We start from the raw sequence: 20,604 nt of genomic DNA, 5'->3' as shown, positions 1-20,604 counted from the left end.
CAGGGTACAGTTGTAGCAATCAGTCCCAACAGGAAAGTTGGGATTGTCACGTTCCCAACAATTAACGCCAATGAAACCAATCCCAGTGAATTCTGCGCCTTCTTGGGATTTTGTTCAATTTATGAAACATTTTGACAAATTTCACCAATCATCTTATCGCCCTCCTGCCCCCAACGTCGTCATGTACATCACATCACAAGACTCACTTCCTCACAATCGGTTGAGAGACGAAGACTTGGTAAAAAAAAGCTCACGTTTACCAATAAAATATGACTGTCAAGGTTTGTAATTGTTGGGATCCAACATATTTCTTTTGGTTAGGCTACTTAGAACACTCACAACAGTTGCAACTCTTTTTGCAAATTCATTTTTTCTTGGGATGTCATTGGGAAAATGAAGCCTGAAAACATTGCAACTTTCACTTTTTTCAATAGCTGATTTTGGAATTGGATCACCTTTGGCTTCAAACGGAAAAAAAAATAGCAGATGAACCAAAATGCTGAATTCAGCTTCTATAAACCAATGAGCTACATTACAAAGTCTATATTTACTTCTATTATTCAGTCTTTGATTTGAAGCCATACCGTGATGGCTTTCTCAAACTTATCCAAGTTGTTTTTATAATCAAAACAAAAAAGAAAACCCATCATTTTCCCATCATATCTCAGAGTTTGCCCCCTGTCGCCATCAGAATGGCTCCAGTTGTAGCCAGAGGTTATTCGGCTTAGCGAAACATTTCAGGGCTAGGACTTCCTTTTCTGTCCAATGGTCATTGTTTGCAGAATGACCTGTAACTTAGGACAAAGGAATAAAGTAGTAGTGGCGAGAAAAAATCTACAAGTGAATTTATATTTCCACTTAAAACGCAAATGTCTGTTTATGAAGTCCTAAATTAATTGCCAAGTGATAGCTGATGGTTTCCGGGATACAGTGAATCCATTCCTTGAGTTTTTGATTTCTAGAAGGACTCATTTCCATCTAAAGTCTGAAAAATGTACAATTCAAAACAGATGCTGAAAGGTGCCTCGTACAGATGCTACCACATGTGGTCTGTATGAAAACACTTCAGCTAAATGTGACAAAAATGTGCAAAACTTTTCACATTATATAATTCAAAGCACTGAATAAGGATACGTTGGTATTCAGCCCTTGCTGAGGCAATATTGCAAAAAATGTTGCCACTTTTGAGGACAAAGTCCAAACCAGGAATTATGCAGAACAGTTATGATCCTCATCAGAAGCTAAATAGACTTCAAAAGTGCTGTTTGAAGGGTTTTATTTGGAGCTGAAGTACTTTTGAAACCCATTTTCCTCCTAAAAAGGCCGTTTCCTGTTTAAGAGGCAGACGAGCCCGGGCGCGATGTGAATTGCAGCGCTCCATTAATGATAAAAAAGAGTTTTCATAATAACTCAATGACAATCTTTCAGCTTTAACCTGAAAACACTGAAACAAAACATCAGCCTCTGGGGGATTTGAGAATATCATAGAGGGGATTTTTGATACGTTCCCTTTTTTAATTACACGGTGTTTCATTTCATTGCCTGCTTGGATGCAGGAGTGTTTAATAATTCCACACATAAAGCTGCTCTCCTTTTACAGAAAATCACATCAAGGAGAAAAGATGGGATGCTGTAACAGTAATTGGGCTTTCAATAACTTGAGCAAACTGCACAGATGATGCTTCGATTATCCAACACTTCTTTTTCCATTTTCTTAGAGGACTCCTTTATCAGAGTCTCTGATTTTAATTTCCCGGTGAAAGATATACTTCAGGCCTTGGGATTGGAAATAGTCTATTGCAAGATTTGTTTTGCTTATTTTCATTTAGAGACAGACAGTTAATAACACGTATCAGTTTTGGTTCAGTCAGGACAATCATCTCTTCTGAAGTCGAAGTTACTTCTATAAAACTTTGTTATTGCGCTGAAAGGAGACGGCAAGATTTGGTTGGTTACTTTTCTGCCATTGTTTCCAAATTAAGTTTAAGAATTACATATAACATCAATACAGTCAGACATGATTATGTTTTCTTACCCAGTTTAGGTGTGAGCGCAGTCAGATCCAGGTGGCTGTGCTGGTAGTCATGGTGATGGTTTCCTGTTGTGAGAAGAACAAAGAATCAGTTTCAACATGGTGGGTTGTCAGTCTGCATTTAGTCTTAAAGGACCTAACACACCAGGCGGTCAATCTGCCATCCACCAGCATCTGAATGATGGTTAGCATCCCTGTCCATCTCTATCTTTTGGCAGATTAAGCATGCTACATCAGTTACCTTCAGTAAACTCTTACTGGCTGCTCCCCTAAGCCAGTCAGTGCATAAGAACAAACAGGGAAGTCAAGACAGCTGCAAAATTTCTATTTGTTTCATATTATAGACGCAAAACACCAAAGTCAACAATGCCTGAGCTTTTGCCACAAGTTTCAATCTCCAGTGTTTGAAAAAAAGCCAAGTTGCAAGTGCAAAACACTGCAGTTCCTCGAGTGTCCACTTGAAGCCCCAGTAGTCCCATTAACACTTTAAATTATTTTGATTTTGATTGTACTAAGATTTTAGAAATGTGCATCATTAGGGGCGTGGTCGATCTGACTGTAGATGTTTGCCAGGAGGCTCAAGGCCCCGCCTCCGCTCCACCTCTTTGACTGAAGTTAGTTTGAGACAGAATTTCCAATACGGCGACCGCCATCATTCTGCTTCAAAACTCTGCTTCAAAAACCAATGGGTGACATAACTGATACTACGTCCATGTTTTATACAGTCTTTGCTTAAACCACAATCTGGACCAAAAACTCAATTTTCGATTGGCTGCAAGGTGTCCATTGCTTCCGGACAATGGACTGACAATAATTTATAGCTGTGAAAAGACGGTTTCAACAAAACTGCTTCTAAGGCTTCATTGTATCCACCTGCATCTACATTTAATCCTCTTGGTCTGCAGTCGAGGCCTCCTTTGAAATGTTCCCAACTTGCTAACAAGTATATTTGTTTTATACATCGAGCAAACACTTTGAAATTCATCTCTTGATGATGCTGTAAAGAGATATTTAGTTCACCTTGTCTTCTGAAGATAATCCCTACACTTTATGGACTATCATGACGCTGTCATAGTAGGGTAAAAAACGTGTTTTGGGATTAAGTAGACTGACCTTTCTCTAGAAAGAGTCCATTTGTGAGTTGAGCACAACAAGCAGCACTCAGGCTCAGTCTGCTTTCAACCGGCGCACTCTGTGTGTTTTCTGCGTCCCCAGATATGAGAGCTTTGATTTGTTCAGAGTGTCTCAAGTGAGCAGTAAACTGTCACAGCTCAGTTACAGACCTGTGAGTGTTTCTTCCATTTGACACAATCCAGAAGAGAAGCCACCGCTCTGCATGGAATGATTGATTACAGCGTCTTGATACGGGGACGAGGAAGCAGCTGCAGCTCGCAGCGATCCATCTTCTCTGTAAGTGAGTCATTCCGCGTTGCACTAATATCGTTATGTGTTGTTTGAGTGGTTAAAGAACAAAGCGGTGTCATCCAAGACCTCCATCACTGAGCGGCGACGGGACTTCAAATAATTTTCAGAGTGAAAATATTGCCTTTATTCAATTAGGCCGGGTGTTTCTGAACGGCAGAGCACACAAAACACGGATCTGTGATAGTTGTACCTTATTTGCATTTAAATATGTTCATCTATCATCCTCGGAGAGCGCTAAAGTCAACGAAAAAGCAGCTCTGATAGCTTGAAACTACCCATATGAGCTCTTTGAACTGACGGCAAGGGGGTTGCCTTCTGCTTTTGTTAAAGATCAGCGTCTGTATTTTAATGATGATGCTCTCCCAGCGGGTGGATGTGACATTTCTGACAAATGTTATTTGACTTCTGATGAGTTCTGAGCCAGCGTACAGATTAATCTTATGTTGTTTCTTGGTAATCTCATGTGAAATTGATATTCAGTTCAGGAAATGCAAAGGCTGCAGCTAAATGCTTTAACTGAAGAAGCTGTGTAAATAATAAGAAAACAAGCCTTCCGCCCCGCAGCCTCGCTCTGCTTCAGACACATACAGGTTTTTATCAAGGGACTCATTATAACAGCGACACAATGCTCAGCCATGATCCAGAAATCAAATAACCTTTTAGTATCTGTGTCATTTCATTTTTTTTTCTTTACAGCAGAGAAAACAGCAGGCCAACAATTTCCACACATCAAAATGTACCATGAGTGTTCAACTGGGGTTCAAAAGTTGATCTCCCTGAGAGGATGGCTTTTCTTTGAGGTAACTGGCAGTTCAGACCTTACGGTTGTGTAATCCATTTTATCCCCTTTACTCAGAAAATGTGCAGCAACTCCGTCTCTAAACTGTGCATTCATCGTAACCCCCCCCCCCCAAAAAAAAAACAAAAAAAACAAGTTGAGGTGAATTTGACAGAAAAGTTCTGACGATGTAGCCGGGCATGAATCAGCCAGGGGGAAGGTGAGCAATCAGGCAGCACATAGCTGCAGAGGGAACACATTCACAACAAATACAGTTATTTCTCCGGCTGAAGTGTTTGCTGCTGGAGAGCAATGTCACCTGAGCTCGAGTGGAACCAACAAACGGCAGCAAGAAGCCTAAAAAATGTGAGGAGTGAATACTGAAATAAGTATTACAGCATCACACACAAAGACAAAGGTCCTTAAATCTAAAATCTAAATTCTCAAATGAAAAAAAAGAACCACAACCTTTCACCTGTATTAAAGAGGACATATTATCCCCCTTCCCCACCTTCTCAAACAGTCCCCCTGTGGTCTAAATGAAACATCTGTGCTGTGCTTTGGTCAAAATATAACATGAATCAAGCACCAGAGGAGGTTTGTGACCCTGTATAAACTCTCAGAACGCTCCGTTTTGGTGTGTGTGTCTCTTTAAATGCAATGAGCCCCCCCGAGTTTTCCCCGTAGACATCACTCCTCTGTAGTGAGAATAAAAATGGCGGACCTGCGCAAAAGCTTTGTTCTAGGCTGGGGGTGGAGTCCATGGGTGGAGATACCAGAGGAGAGGAAGGGATTTTTACCAGAATCCCACTGTGACATCACAAGGAGAGCACATTTGAAATGGAGCATTTTTCTCTGTGTTGTAAGACTTATGCAGACCACAAACAAAGGACTGGATGGATTTATTTCACATGTTGTGGGTCAGTAGACACTCCGGTTACCCAAATATATGTTCAAAAACACTGTAGAAGAGGATTTTTCGTAATATGTCCCCTTTAAGACACTTACACAGGGCAGAGATCGAGTGAGGTCAGATATTGAAAATGGATCATGGTTAATTGGTTTTCCTCACATGTTCACACTTGCTTCTCGTTGTTTCTGTAAACCTGTCACTGCGCGCCAATGAAATCGATCACACAGCTGTTGCAGTCTGTTGCACAGCTGTGAACGGATGGATTCTTCTTCTGTTGATTGTCACTCTCCATCTGCACCTCCTACACCTCCTTCTTGAACGACTTTAAACAGCGTATGCCTAAACAAAGCCTCGACAAGGTAAACACAAACTATAATGTGTGTTGTACGTTAGTTTGTTGACAACATCGCAGCCAGATGGGATTGTTGAATAGGTTGTTTTAAAACCATTGGCATTGTTCTGCTGATGTAACAGGAAACTCTTTTCTTGTTTTTGCTTACATTCAGCGACCAGAGCATTACTCTAGCCTCACTCTCATATGGAGAAATGCTTCTACCAGCATCTTGGCAGTGGCGATTCTAGAGTCTGTTGGGGCCTTGGGCAAAAATCAATTGGGGGGGCCCTCCAACCAGCGTTCATTACCATCATGCTTGTGCTAGTATCCTGACTATTAGAGGGAAGAGAATGAGTGCTGTCAGATGGTGCCCCCTTAGGGAGATTTCCTACTGTTGTTGGAAAAAATGCACTTTTTGGTCAACTGTTTTGGTTTAAGTTTGGGAGCCCTCAGGGTACTGGTCTAGGGCCCCAAGCAGTCACCTGCCTTACCTATTGACGAGCAGCGCCTCTGCATCTAGGCATTGCCAATACTAAATGGTTAAAATTAGGGAAATATCGCAGTAAGATCAAGTGGAAGCTGAGCAGGTGGGTAAGAAAAAAACTGCCTCTTTTTTTGATCCAATGTTTCCGCTCCATGCAGCAAACATGCCAGCACTCGCCCAGTGAGCTGAACTGGTTGAAATGTCTGGGTGGATGTCAGTGTTCCAGTTCATCTCAGAGGTGTTGGATGGGTCAAGGTCAGGGCTCGGTGCTCTTTCACACCGCACTGGTAAAACCATTTCTTGGACATTTTCCACATTTATGTGAAAGACAGCAGCAGCAGGCTTCCTTCAAAGGAGCAGTGGTATTACTGTGACTGCACGCTGTGGCGGCTCGCCTACGGTGTGGCAAAGTGAAAAAAAAAAAAAAAGCATGTGATGAATGTCGTTTAAAAACAAGGAATGCTTTAATTTTGGACTTGAATCGCGTCACGATTCATGCGTTAACGCTGACAGCCATAACTTTGACCGAATACAATTTAATCGATCTTAGAAAGTGAATAATCAAATTAATTTTTTTTTGTCTCACTTGTCATTTTGGACTTCCATGATTTATGACTGCAGAGTGGTTACAAACATATCACGAGCTAAGGTTGCTGATTTTCTTTGAATCGACTAATGCCGAATGTTTAACTTCTGCAGAACTGACCGAAGAAGTGGAGCGATTGCCGGGGATTTCTTCCTGTTTCTATATATCACTATTGTCACTCACACACTGAGGTGCTGACATCCATCTGACATGGAGCACAGCACTGTGTGCAGCACATGGAGGAGAACGCACCTGCTAAGTGTTAATACATAATGCAGCAGCTCTCACTGACAGTGAAGCGTGTCACATGGATTGGCTGCAGTGACTCGGGCATCTCTGTCACAAATGAATGGAATGCTTCGGGTTCCAGTGGGCGGACGGACGGACGGACGATAGGGATCCCACTGTGACCCAGATCCATTTTAAATGGCTTGCTGTCGGGGGGGGGGGGGGGGAGAGAGCCCGGGCTGTGTCATTATGCAGCCAGAGTGTGAAGTACCTTTTGGACCTGGTGGGACTCATCACCTCCCTTTGCCCTTGTGCATATGAGTGTGTGAGAGATGGAGAGGCAGAGTGACAGAGGGAAAAAATACAAGAAGTTGCAGAAACGTATTTTTCCCCCAGAATATAAGTCGCACTGGTATAACTCAGACCACTTTTCAGATATTTTTTAGGTCTTAAAAGTGCATCTTATACATCGAGATTTACGGTAACAACTCTGTATCTGTTTTTACAATGAGATATGCGATTGGATGTATTTAAATTGTTGTTAGTAGTCCCTCCTCTTGGAAAGTCACTGGAACATGTCTTACAAACTGATCTTTCCCGGGGACGATGGCAGATTGCCAAACTGCCTTCATGTTCTTGTACGACCTTTTGAGTGACCAAGAAAACAAATTTGAGTTTGTCCAACATCATCTGTCCAAGAAGAGATCTGGCAAATTATTTTCAAACAGGCGCATTACCAAAGTCCAACCAATAAAGTGGCCGATCAGTAATTCTGGGTTTCCTAGGTTTCTCTGCGTCCAATAATGGATTTTGATGATTAAAATAAGCCTTTTGATATAAACCAAGTTTCAATCCAACAAGTGATAGTTTAAAGCACATCAGACATGTTTTGTAGTTTTCTTTATCAGTGTAGCTTTTAATGTTGAAAACAGTAGAGACATAACTCTATGTCATGTGTGCTTTTTAACTTGCTGGTGTTAATCATTGATGACTTATTGGCGCTATACTTTTCCATCGTTTCTTATGTCATGAAAACCCCGGAGCCTCTTCACGGCACATCTCAGCATACTGGATATTTGTTTTTAAAACCCGACACTTTCCCAGCAGCAGTTTCCAGTTCATGCACTCAGCTCGATAATGGTCTTTCTGTCTGCACATGAAGGAATCTTAATTCAGTCTACAAGTGAACCAAATCTTCCTGGAAATGTAACTCCTCGTAAAGAATGGGCCTTTTAAAAATATGTTTTTTTTTCCAGTAACATCCTCTGCTGAAGACAAATCAGTTAATTTTCCGTCTCACAGGCTGCAGCTGGGAACAGACAAGTCGGTCTATCCTGCTTATTTTTTTACTGCAGGGAGAACATGTTCCTGCAGATTTCTTGTCAGATGTGTTCAGCAGAAAGAAACAGAGACACTCTCAGCGCTTACCCCACACAGTGTCACCCCGGCTTCATGATGGCGTCTCAGGCAGCTCCTGGAGTCTGTGATTTACTAACAAGGATAAGCACAGATTTATCTGATGTCTTCTCCGATATGTTAGAAGTAACATCACACAAAGCTGCCGTTATCCATGCCGTGAAAAAGGGGACTCCTTGAAGTAAGGCGCAGAAAAAGAGGGGAAGACATGAAGAATCCAAGGCTGGCTGGACATACATCTGGGTGTTGAGAGGAAAACCTGTACCGTGACAAGAATCTTCTAAAAAAAAATAAAGACTAAATCTGAGCATAAACACACCAAAAGCTTCAAATACTGATAATCTAACATCGCATTGAAACTCCACAAAAACCTGGATTTGACTGTATCTTCCAAGTCTGAAAAATGAAGCTAATGTAGATATGTCTTAAAGCTGAATTATTTATAGTGGCCAGCAGGGGGCTACTTGACTGCTTGCAAAAAGACATTTGATTGTATTGAAGTCTATGAGAAAATTAACCTACTTCTACTCTGTTGATTTATTCCCTAAGAAAACATTTTACTTATGACTTTATGGTCTTAATCTCTTTTTTTAAAAGTCTTTTTCAGCAGAGCATGATGGTCTATTTGTAAAGTATGGCCCAAATTAGACTTAAATATACCATAAAAGAGGGTATACATGTGAATGAAAAGTCAGTGCCATGTCAATCAGAATGTTTTTAAATCTCGGTTCAGTGTACTGCATCCTTGGAAGGAATATTCTTCTTTTTTTTTTTTTTTGGCTAACTAAAATTAGCATCTCAATCAGTCGTGGTTTGTTATATTGGGCTCATTTGGTGTCGCCTCCTCTTAACATCAAGAGAAGAAAGTTCACTTAAACATGTTAATCATAGCTATCTGTTTTACTGAAGTTTAACGTGAAGATTAGTTACTGATTCAGATCAGTTCATCTTTACACCACTAGTGAATAAAGATGAAAAAAAACAAATACACGTCCATTAAAGCAGTGTGACAGGAAAGTGAAATCCACCATTTAAGTGTATCCTAAAGTACCCAAACAAAAACTTTAAGCTCCACTGCATTAAATCAACTTCCTGGTAAAAGAAGCAATGCAAGCTCAAACCTCATTCAATGTGTTGGTTTTTAGACAGAATGAAGCTTTTGTTGGAAATGTCTTCATAATGAAACTTTGATGGTTCAAAGCCGAGAATCTGAATTTAATAACATCCAGAGCACAAAAACACACAAGACAATACAGTGCAGTAATTAAGAGCAGACACACGCAGCATTTTAAAGAGTCTCTTATCACGTTTGGTGTGAATGAAAAGCAGCAGAGTATCCCAAAAAATGAATTTTCCACTTAGTTATTTTTCTATAATTACGCTCCATGTTTTCCTGTAATTACGTCGATCGTTTGGCACAAAGCGGCTGTTGATAAGCAGGTCGATGAAACGATTAAGTAAACGGGGGGAAAGGCGAGGCTTCATGACGACCAAAAAACTGGAAAATTACAATGAAGATTTGTTTTAATGCATTTAAATGATTAACTCAGTTCTGCTGCTTGTCTGCATTCAGGAAAGGGTGTGAGGAATGTTCGATACATTTACACCTGTCACTTTAGATTGCTGGTCTTGTTAAATAGCACCGAACAAAATTGAGAAAACCTAATACCACAGGAGAGTGAAGTGAAGGTTGTCTTTTCCAAGTTTGCATCTTTCACCATTTCTATGCAATTCCTTTAGTCCAACCTTTAACTCTGAAGGAAAGTGTGAAAGACAAGAACACATAAAACTAGGACCCAATAGTCATGACCAAGACTTGACCATTTTAAGACAGAGAAAAGACCAAAGACATGCAGGGACTCAGAAAACATTTGAGATCAAGACAAACCAATAGGATCAAAAACCAGCCAAGATCAAGTCCCACTCAGCATCACATGTTTTCTTGTACTTCACAGATTAATCCAAAAGATCCACATTTCCTGTTGAATCAGTTATCATCCATTTTGTTCCTCCGTTCCAAAAAAGAACAGACACAAGGCTTGGCCTCACACGTCAAGACTTCCCACCATGAGCCCCGGAGGCCGAGGATCTGTGTTTCTCCTTCATCGATTAAGGATCGTGTGGCGCAGACCCCTGGGAACATCGTGTGCTCCTGACATGCTTTTTCCAGCCAACCCTGTTGTCCCCTAGCCCTCCCCGGGCTGACCTTGTGACTTCACAGAAAAACTAAAATCCTAAGAACGAGGACGAAAGAAGACATCCCAATGTTTTGGGATTTTCTTGGGAATTTTCCATCTTGTCAGAGCTAAAGCAACTACCGAGGACACACAGGTGATGGTTTTAACACTTTGAATATCGTGAAATCAGTCTGAACTTTGTGTGTTTTATAAGATGTTTGATGAGGAACGAATTCAACCTGACTTGTTCCAGAGGAAGAATATATAAAAATAAATAAACGGTTCAAGAAAATGTTATTTCTGAATATGTTGCTTTTTTTGTTTAAAGTCTGTCAGCCCTCATGGGCCCCCCTAGTGGTCTGGGGCCCCCGAGCAGTCGCCTGCTTTGCCTGTTTACAAGCAAACAACAAATATTCAAGATCGGTGGCAAAACAAGGTCATTTAGATTTCTTGCCGCAGCGTGACGACTTAACCTTGGTGTTTCTGGAGGAATGAAAGAGAAACAGCATCAGTGTCTCATGATTTAGTGAGTACTCCGATCGGCTGTAAAACAATACCGGCTTTCACTAAAAGCCCGCAGAGAGAAAAAAGATCCTCTGTCATTGGAGAACTATTTGTGTCTTTTTGTCTCCTTCACACTTCTGCCACCTTCACTGAATTAAAGCAACAAGCAAACCCCCTTTTTTTTTAATGAGCAAAGTGTGATGATTAGAACAGATAATTACATCCATTTACATGTAAATGTGACTGATACTTGTCCCACAGAGCTAAGCTTCCTTAAGCCTCTGCAGGAGCCTGTTTGCCGCTGATCTCGTCGTAATCTATCCATAATATTTGGATCCTCCATTTGAAGTTGCATTAATTAAATGATCATTCATGACGAGTAAACAATTGGGCATGATGATGGTAATTAACCACGGCGGAGGCAGTGCGCGGTGCCCCTCGCCTGATGGTGTTTACATGGAGGTTTATGATTAATACGGCTTCATGAAAAGAAGAAGAGCGAGATCTGTTTTCCAGCAGCAGCAGCAGCAGCGACGGAGTGACAGCAGCCAAGCACGCAGCCTGAACAGGCTGCAGGGCCGAATTGATTAGGCGCTGTCATCCTCAGTATCGACCGCCCTCATAAGAATCTCAAATGAGCTCTCGAGTGATAATGCCAGCGCTCGTTAAAAAAAATGTGAGCACAGTGGGACTTTCTGAAATGTCAACATGTACCCCCAAACCGTGTCAGAACAGGAGGACCTTTTTTCTTTTTAAATCCCATTTTCATAACAATATCTTGATTGTGTTGTTATAAAATTTAAAGATATAATCAACGTTCTGCTGCTTCTCCGCGCTGGGCTTCTTTTTTTTTTTTTTAATTGCCAGAAGCGTCTCTGAAGGTGAAGGCGTCGAGAACATTTGCTCAGCCCCGTGTATCCGAGTGTCAAACATGCCCTGCAGTCAGGTTACGCCTCAACAGGTACACAGTCAGACTGCTTATTAAAACGCTGGCTTCGAGCCCGCGGAGCCTCCAGGTTCTTGGAAGAAAAAAAAAAAGTGTCTGCAGCAGGTCGATGGTGGGCTGCAGGTGCAAAGTGTTCGCCGAAAGGTGTTTGGTTAGAGGTTTGACCTCGGGTCAGACTGAGCCTCCATTTCCTCTGACACACTGCAATAATCCTGGCTGACACACTCGGGGACTTTCAAGATTTGGCACCACCAACGATGTCTCCTTGAAACACTTTAATTTGACCATAATTAGTTTTTCCAGTAATAACATGTTGAAAGTGCAGATATTACCTTAGTCTGTTTGTTTGAAACGTTTAATCTGGATCAGACTGATCAACATTTTTTTGGAGGACTACATCCTCTGTACATGGTGCGCAACCTTACGTTAGGCTATGGGCGTCCCATTCTGTTTTTTTAACAGTTATATTTACAATTAAGGTTGTTTCTGCAGCGTATTTTACATTTCTACCTCTTAGCTCAGTTTCATAACCAGATAAAAACTCCTCACGGTGCATTAAGAAGCTATGACCTTCTCATTTCTGATATATACCGTTCTCACAGGAAGTGGACACCTGCTGTCTCCCCAGGGGTCAGTCCTTGGCCCCCTGCTGTTCTCTCTGTTTATGAGCTCTATTTGAGAGTCAAATGATTTCCTCAGCAGCTTCATTGAAGACATCCGAAGACACACTCTTGTATTTCAGTGAAGAGCCTCTCCACAGAGCTCCATATTCTACTATCTGCTGTGTTTGTTTTTGTCTATTTCAATTGTCGAGGAGACGGAGCAGATGAAGTGTCCATCTGTCTAATATGTGTCTGTTTTGATGGACAGAGAACAGCCAAAATAAATTCATTGTTGGGCTCGTGTTGGCAGCCAATGGGATCATGGGAGCTGTTTTCAAGCTATTTGGGGAAAGACCGAGTCTAGTCTGTTTGAGCACACTGCAAGGCGAGATGCATTTCGCCATCCCAAAGCAAAAGAAACAGACGTCCAACACCATCAACCTGGTCCCAGAAACAGCTGCCTTAGCCCGACCAATACCCAGAGCACCAAGTCATATTTTAAGTCCCCTGTTTTGTAAGTCAAATGCAGTGTTTGAGCAAAAGCGTTTAACCAACCATTTTTAACAAAAAGCTGAAGGAGGGTGCAGATAACAAGCTTGTTAAGAACACTGACACCCATCACTTCTACTTCATGAGGTTGGGATTCACAACATTACTGCCAAAACAACAGAAGCTGCAAATAAAGGCTCAGCAATGGATGATCTCAGTCCTGGATGGACACCTCTCGTACTCTGAAAAGCTGATAAAATAACCTTTTCAGATGATCCGATCCCATTCAATTCCCATCCTGACACAATAAGTACAATACACACCTCTATAAATGCTTCAATAAATAACCCATATTTAACATGTCACCTAAGTTTTTAGACATTTTCTTATTTGCAAGTATTTCCACAAAAGGAGAGACTTGATGGTCTCTAACTCTAACTGCAGATCCCCTTTAATGCTGCTGTTTCTACCTCTGATGGCGATGGCGGTACAGAGGTGGGATGACTTCGTCCCCCATTAGCCCTCCGTTACATTCATAATGAAGTAGAGACGTCACAGAGGAGTAAATATCACCCTTTGAACGGGGAGTCTGAATAGTGCTATTGACTCAAAGCAGCCATCAGCTCAATGTCCAAATCAAACTTTGCAAACACATTTACCCAGCATGCTTAGCCTTCCCCCCAAAGAAAATTCACAGTGACAGGAAACTATGCTGCTGTCCTTTTATGAAGCAGGTTAATTGACTTGTTTCTCAGGGAGGTCTTGTTGAACTCTGTGTGTGTCCACAGTTGTCGGTTGTCTACCCGGAGCTCAAAGTGCCCCCCCGCAGTCCTGTCTGCAGGAGAGACTGCTAATTAAGAACAGCAGGGAGGCTCACTGTGAGCAGGTACTTAGCTGCTATAAGCTGGGAAATCTACAGCATAACACAAATCTCTGCATTTTGTGCGATATTCCTCTTAATAGAAATTGACTTAATGCAAGTTGGTGTTGAAAATATAATGGAACATTCTCGTTGTGAGGTATGATTAAACATTAGGAAAAAGTATTTATTTCCCAGACAACATGTGGGAAAATGTTTTGGTACTACATCTTAGAACCACAAGTCTTTCTTCTCCAAAATCCGATAGGTAGGAAAGGACACAAGGGAACATAAGAAGAGGGTGAGGAGATGAAAGAGAGGGCTGGAGGGTGAGGAACATGTGAGAAAACAGTGAAGTGATTGTGGAGCTTTTGAAGAGATTGCCATGGTTTGTACAAAAAAAGGAAGAGGTCAGCGAACAGATAAGGGCAGAGGAGGTGGTCTGTCGTATGTGCGCGCACAGGAGGAGAAATCCCACGCTGCCAAAACAAAGAGAATGAGAGATTGAGGCGAGAGTGGAGGATGGATGTAAACCTCGGAGGGATTGAAGACATTTTCTGACCGTGGTGACATCAAAGAGGGGAAAGAGATGAACAGAAGACCGAGTGAAACGAGATCAGGTGCCGGGGAGAGAATTGCACAAACGAGGAGATGTTTCAAAAGAAGACGTGTCTTTTAAAAAATGCCCTGGACCTGCATGTGGCAATCTGGGATCCCATCAGCTACTGTCTAATGATGATGTAGCTTCTGGGAGAGATGGGTAACCTTTAGGGGCCTTCGATGTAACGAGGTTCACGATGAAGGATTTCCTTTTCTGTGTTTCACCTTTGTTTACAATCCAGCTAGCAACTTGAGAAGCAAGAATAGTCCAAGATGTCAAAGAGCGCACTCACTAAAAGTGTCTTACCCAAGGACACATCTGACATGTGGCTGCAGGAACTGGGGGTCCAACCTCCGGACCTTCAGGTTGAGAGACGACCGACTCTACCAACTGAGCCCAAGCTCAGTTTGATAAGTTGCCCACTGTAGTTATTAGAAAACATTTAACCAACAGGAGGAAACAATCCTTTGTGTTGGGGACTATTATCTATTGTGTTAAATATCCAGTCTTTCAGCACACATTGTTACACTTTTGTATTCCTTTGTTTTCTGTCTTGTCACCAAGAAGCTCAAAATATACTCAAGTCACAATTTAGTGATCAGAAAGAAATCATCAAATTCTTAAAAGTTGAGAAGTAAGAAGCACTTAAAGGGATACTTCACCCGTTGAAACATGAATCTGTATTGACGTTGGGTCATTTATGTAGTAGAAATGTGAAATAAACTTCTTGGCCGTGAAAAGGCAGAAAGTGTCTTTTTGGCTCATGTGGATGAAAGACACCAAATCCCAGAATGCACAGCACCACAGGTCACTCCCAGTAAGGTCCGAATTTAGAATCAGAAATACTTTATTAATCCCAGAGGGAAATTTGATCGATACAGTTTCTCCAAAATAAACAATATAGCAGTAGAAATATATTAATAAAAACATTTACAGACATATTTACTTCAACACAACACAAATTGTCATTTTGCGTCACTGGAAGCTCCTTTTCAGACTTAGAAATACAAAGATTTCCCGTCTCAGGGGAAAATGAGGGCGGGATGCACGACCATTCAAAAATACTAAAAGGTTTCTAATGATACAAAGCTTAACGCAAATGAGTGAAGTATCCCTTTAATGTTCGGGAATTTCCTCAGTATGAGTTTTAAGGTGGATTTTTTTTTATTGTAAATGAAAGTTCAAAAGTTGTCATGTGGAGAAAACACCGCGCAATTTGGAGTGGGTTTTAAAACATCCATGGGTCCTATTATCCCGTCCTGATAACATTTCAATATTTGGTTTGCTCTCAAATTGTCCTTTAAATGAAAGGCCAAACCCTTCAGTGGAGGCTTGTTTCCCCTGAGCAGCAGTGAATAACATTTACACCTCCAGCTGTAATGACATTTGCAATTCCATTATTAAATCCTGCTCCCTCCACTCTTCTAAAAAAAAAAAAAAAAAGTTTGAGAAGTAAAAGGCTCTTGATCCAGCGTCCTGCAGGTGTGCTATTGTAATAAATTTGACAGAAAAAAAAACTGCTCAAGAAATAAATCTTAACGGCTCCTTTTTTGATTTGCATTCCTCAGTTTGTAGAGGATGTAGACTGGGAGACCTCGGGGCGTTCATTTACAGTCGGAAGATGAAGAGGAGATATCAAACAACAATTTGTGAGATTGATTTGCTCCGAGCGGCGTGGTGCCTTCCAGTGTCTCACACGGCGGAGTAAATGAACTTCCTGCTACCTCTTGTCTCTGTCTGAGGACTCCTGCTGTCAGAGAGCCACCAGCACTCACATTCTGATCTCTGCTTTTTATGTCTCTCGCTCCTTTTTTCTCCCCCCTCCAACCAAACACATCTTGCCTTTTAATTAGACGCAGGAAGAGGCGGCTGCGCTATTTTGATGTGCATCTTCTTTTTCTTTTTTTTCTCCCTGCTTCAACCTTAAATATATTATTCAATCTGAGGCGAAGATTGCATTAACTGAGGCGAGATTTCTCGCTGTGTTTACTGCAAATACAACCCCGTGGCTTATACACCCGACATCACACAGACAGCACTTTATATTTATTAAAAAACAAACAGGAAATTGCACTTCCAAGACCTGATAGATGAAAACTAAATAAAAACTGATCCTGGCCAAAAGTGAGAGATGAAACCGGTTGAGAATTTGGGTTGCAAAAGGAGTAAACAAAAAAAGGCCCCCACACCTCTGCAGGTGTACAGAAACGAACAGCATCCAGCACTTCTCACAAAGACTGAGCGATGCACTAACAAGCCCCTCGGAGCGCCACGTTTTGGGTTTTTTTCCACCTCTCGCTGTTTGTGTTCATTTTGGGTGCCAGACACATCAGTCTGCATGGTTCGCGGGGTTGTGACTGCCTCGGAGATTAAATCCTAGTGGGCATTGCATGACTGGAATCCATGTAGTGATTCACTCTCGCTGTCTGTGTCGCCTGTTTCTCCTGACAAGTAAAACATGATGTCAGAACAGCAGCTCCCAGGATGGAAAAGCAAAAGCTAAGAAAATGCACGCCGGGGCTTTTAAAATGGACAACAGGTAAAGCAAAATGCAAGCTTCACACACACAAAACACAAAACACTTTTCGTCCTGTCAGCTCCGACGTTTACAGGAATGCAGGTTCTGCTGTGTTGTCTCTGTTGCTACCTCAGCTAAGTGGCAGAACGACCACGTCCAACCATGACGGCGCCTTACATTTTATTTTAGAGACACGGCGCAACAGTCCTCTGAGCGGAACATGAAGCTAAAGGAAGCACCATCCCGCCCCCGTCCTGTATGAACACAGAGCCGAAAACAACAAGCACAGAGGGAGTTTGACTTCATGCTTTTTTGCCAGTCATTAACGTCCATATATTTAGTTAGAGATCTGTTTCAATAATGTTTAAAATGTTGCATACAAACATGATGTTTTCCACCAGGATTCATAACTATTGAATCAAGAGTTGTACTTTGGCCGAGAGGAACATGAAAGAAGTTTTATGAAGTCTAATTGAGTGTCCGCTGAACATTTATGTGTCACGTCAGAGAAAGTCAGACTATCAGGAGTTTTAACAAAAAGAAAACTTCAGGGAAACGTTATATTTTTATAATGCTATGAGGATTTGTTAATGATAATGATAATGTTGGGGGGTATCTGAAGTCCTCTGACCTGCTCCAGGTCACTTTTATAGTAATCAGTCGGTGAAATAAACCGTCAGTAAAACTCCTGATTTTCCTGCATGTGCTGCAAACATCTTAAAACTCGTTTCACAGATTGATTTTCCAGCTCTGCTTGTAGACAGATTGTAAACGTTGGCAGTGTCACAGATGACTGTTGCTCACAAATTAGTGAGTTCTGCAGATTTCTCACATGCTGAATGAGCGGGCACAGGTGTGGTGTCGAGTTAGATTAGAGCAACGTGTAGAAATGAGCCGGGAGGGCATGCATGAGAATGAGAATGAGAATGAGAATATTTTTGCTTTGATAACCAAACGTTTATTCATTTTTCTACAATGGTAACTATTTAAAAATGTCTGCCCCCTCTGAGATTTGGGATGTAGTATTCCAGATATGGACAGAGGTCAAAGATAAACTTTAAACTGATCTAGTCCACACACATCACCAGGATCGAAGCTCTGCAAATAATCAAAGGAGGAGCAGATTTAAATCCAATTAACAAAAAAAAGAGTCTCACCAAACTTCCCAGAAGCGTTGATCGGGACTTTGTGAAGTAATGAGCCTCCATTACGAAGCGGCGGGCTCCTCCTTTTACTGCTGACACTGTTAGAAGCCATCATCACCCCGACAGATTAAAACAATCGAGCACAAACATTTCAGATTCATAATTCATTTCCGGTGTTGGGGTTTGATGGATGAATGTTTGAAAAGAGGAGGCAGTGTGAGCGGGGGTAGATGCCAGTCGTCACATCTGGTCACAAAGAGAGGCAACAAATAACACATCCCAGCGGGAGAGAGTTCAAATAATATCCTGCTAATTAAATTTTCTCCCAAAAAAAGTCAAGCCAAAGCCATTAAAGTGACTCCAGAGCTGTTTGAGGGGAGCGTTATTGAAATTGCATTCATGTGAAAAACATCAAAAGATATAAATGGTGATAAGCGGAAAAGAATGAACTGTGAGCCGCTGCTGGGTCGCATCATTAAATCATTGTGTCACCGCTCCTCTCCACCGAACTGAATGCTTCAATCGTCACAAAAAGCAGGAGCTTTAAAAGCTGCTGTGTTAACGGGTGTCTATTCATAAAGAATGAAAAGAAAGAATAACATAACAGATAGGCTATGGTTGATGTGGAAAGCATACAGTGTATAGAACAGAGACAGGTACTCAAAGGCAGCGGCTGTTGGGTTTTAAAAAGGTTTTCAAAAAGTCCAATGATGGTCTCCTCCATATTGGCAATGCTATACATCCAAAGGGTTGGCACAGAGTTGGAGTTGTGGTGGGCCTTTAGCCTCATGCGGTGGTGATTCTAGAGGATGTTGGGTCAACAAAAATTATTTGGGGACCCTCCAACCACCATCTCTTTTGATTTCCACTCCCATAAGGATAATTCCTCTTCATTTTCCTTCGGTAACTTTCATTGACAAACTTTGGTGTTCACAGCAATAATGCATGGGACCACTAGCATGGAACAGAGAGTAAGTGCTATCAGATGGGGCCCCCTTAGGAAGGTTTTCTACGGCCATTGCAAAACGTGTTATCTCAGTTTCTCAGTTTCTCTTTGCTAAATATCCCTGTCAAGGTACCTAAGATTGGTTAGAAATGGCAACATGAATAATTTAATGAATTGTGGGTACCCACATTTCAAGTACAAGACAAAAAATGGAAATGCTGTCAGAACAACATGCAAATTCAGTCTTTGGGCTTTTCTGTTTGTTTCTGTTGGTCTCCATTACTTTTCAAAGCCTGCACTTTTATCAGTTCAAATTATTTTTCATCCTTCAAATCTGACAGTCTATTTTACATTACACCGGTACGCTCCGATTTTAAGAGACATTTCCCCAACGTCCACTTCGGCCAAATCGTTCCCCTGTGTAATGTTCTTTTCATTAAATGACTTTGTTTGTTGTAAGACCACTTAAAACTGAATTGATCTGCCCTCTGTATTTTGCGGACAGAAATTCAGATTAAGCACTCCATGGGGATTTGATCAGGTAAATGTGCAATCTGCCGTCTTGTCTCTGACCAAACTTAAACTGTTGTTTATTTTAACCATGACCTTGACGCTCCTATAACCTCAACAAGTATGCCATTGTAGCAGTATTGCTCAAGAAACAATCAACTTGAATTGCATGTTGCATGGCCCCAATGCCCGAATTTACTATCCTATCCTAACCTAACTTTGGTCTCGACTGAAAATCCCCAACCTAAGGTATATGTGAACGATGTAATGGATGACCATGACAAACCATTTATTCCATCTTATTTAACGTAACATGAGTGTGGTGCAATGATTGTCTTGGACTCGTTTCTCCAGTCTGACACTAAAGGATGCTTCAGAAGGAGATGAGGGCAAGTGAACCCGTGTGGGGAAGTCTTAAAATAGTGTTTAAGTAGGGCAGCACAGGAGGCTCAGGCTGTAGCACGCTGCATGGCGAACCTGTCCATGCAGGAGGGGACACAAGTTACATAAACCAACAGGACACGCCGCAAGATCCTACTTACTGCAGGTCCTGATAATAAAGAGTCTCTGTGAGGGCCTCACCTGCAGCACAGCGACTCACATGGCTGAGCAGGTACGGCACACAGACTCGAGGATTAACTCCGGAGCTTACTTTTAAATTTTTCCAAGCCCCGCCAGCGAAGGAAACTTAAACAACCAGGGCGTTTAAAAAAAAACAAGCCAATGAAGCAGTGCTGGTTAAAGATTCATGGGCTTCCATATTCACCACCATCCATTTCATCATTGAGGTCTATGGCGGGGGGGATTAAGGGAGCCGTGCATATTGTTAAAAGTAAATTGGGGCCTTTCAATTCAGGAAGCATTACCCAGCCTGTCCTGCACACATAATGGATTCCAGTAATGAACTGGTCTTATACAGGAGGGCACAATACAAGCTGTAAAGTGTTGCTCCATGCCGGCTGCATTTGTCACCATTAAAGTCGATATTTGGTGACTGCCATGAGATTTATGTGGCCTCGGGGAACAATAAAAGAAGCTATGTGTTATCTGCTGTGGGTCATGGTGGACTCTGAGGATTTGGTGAAGCCCAGGTAACGGTCTGCATTATAAG

At 41.7% G+C, this 20,604-nt stretch overlaps 1 protein-coding gene and 1 long non-coding RNA gene across 5 annotated transcripts in view; both read right to left on the bottom strand.

Moving 5' to 3' along the window:
- LOC132995757 (uncharacterized) overlaps nucleotides 1-20,604 on the bottom strand; it is a 150,711-nt gene that overhangs the window by 67,285 nt on the left and 62,822 nt on the right. The window lies entirely within an intron of this gene.
- LOC132995751 (protein shisa-6) overlaps nucleotides 1-20,604 on the bottom strand; it is a 71,578-nt gene that overhangs the window by 12,868 nt on the left and 38,106 nt on the right. For all 4 annotated transcript variants that reach the window (XM_061065894.1, XM_061065897.1, XM_061065898.1 and 1 more), the window contains exon 6: nucleotides 2,036-2,098. In XM_061065894.1, coding sequence (XP_060921877.1) covers nucleotides 2,036-2,098 — 63 coding nt within the window. The remainder of the gene's footprint in view (nucleotides 1-2,035; nucleotides 2,099-20,604) is intronic.

The sequence above is a fragment of the Labrus mixtus genome, chromosome 20 (genome assembly GCF_963584025.1).
Source record: "Labrus mixtus chromosome 20, fLabMix1.1, whole genome shotgun sequence".
Taxonomy (NCBI): domain Eukaryota; kingdom Metazoa; phylum Chordata; class Actinopteri; order Labriformes; family Labridae; genus Labrus; species Labrus mixtus.
Note: the sequence above shows the minus strand (reverse complement) of the source record. Positions and strands in the feature narration are given on the sequence as shown.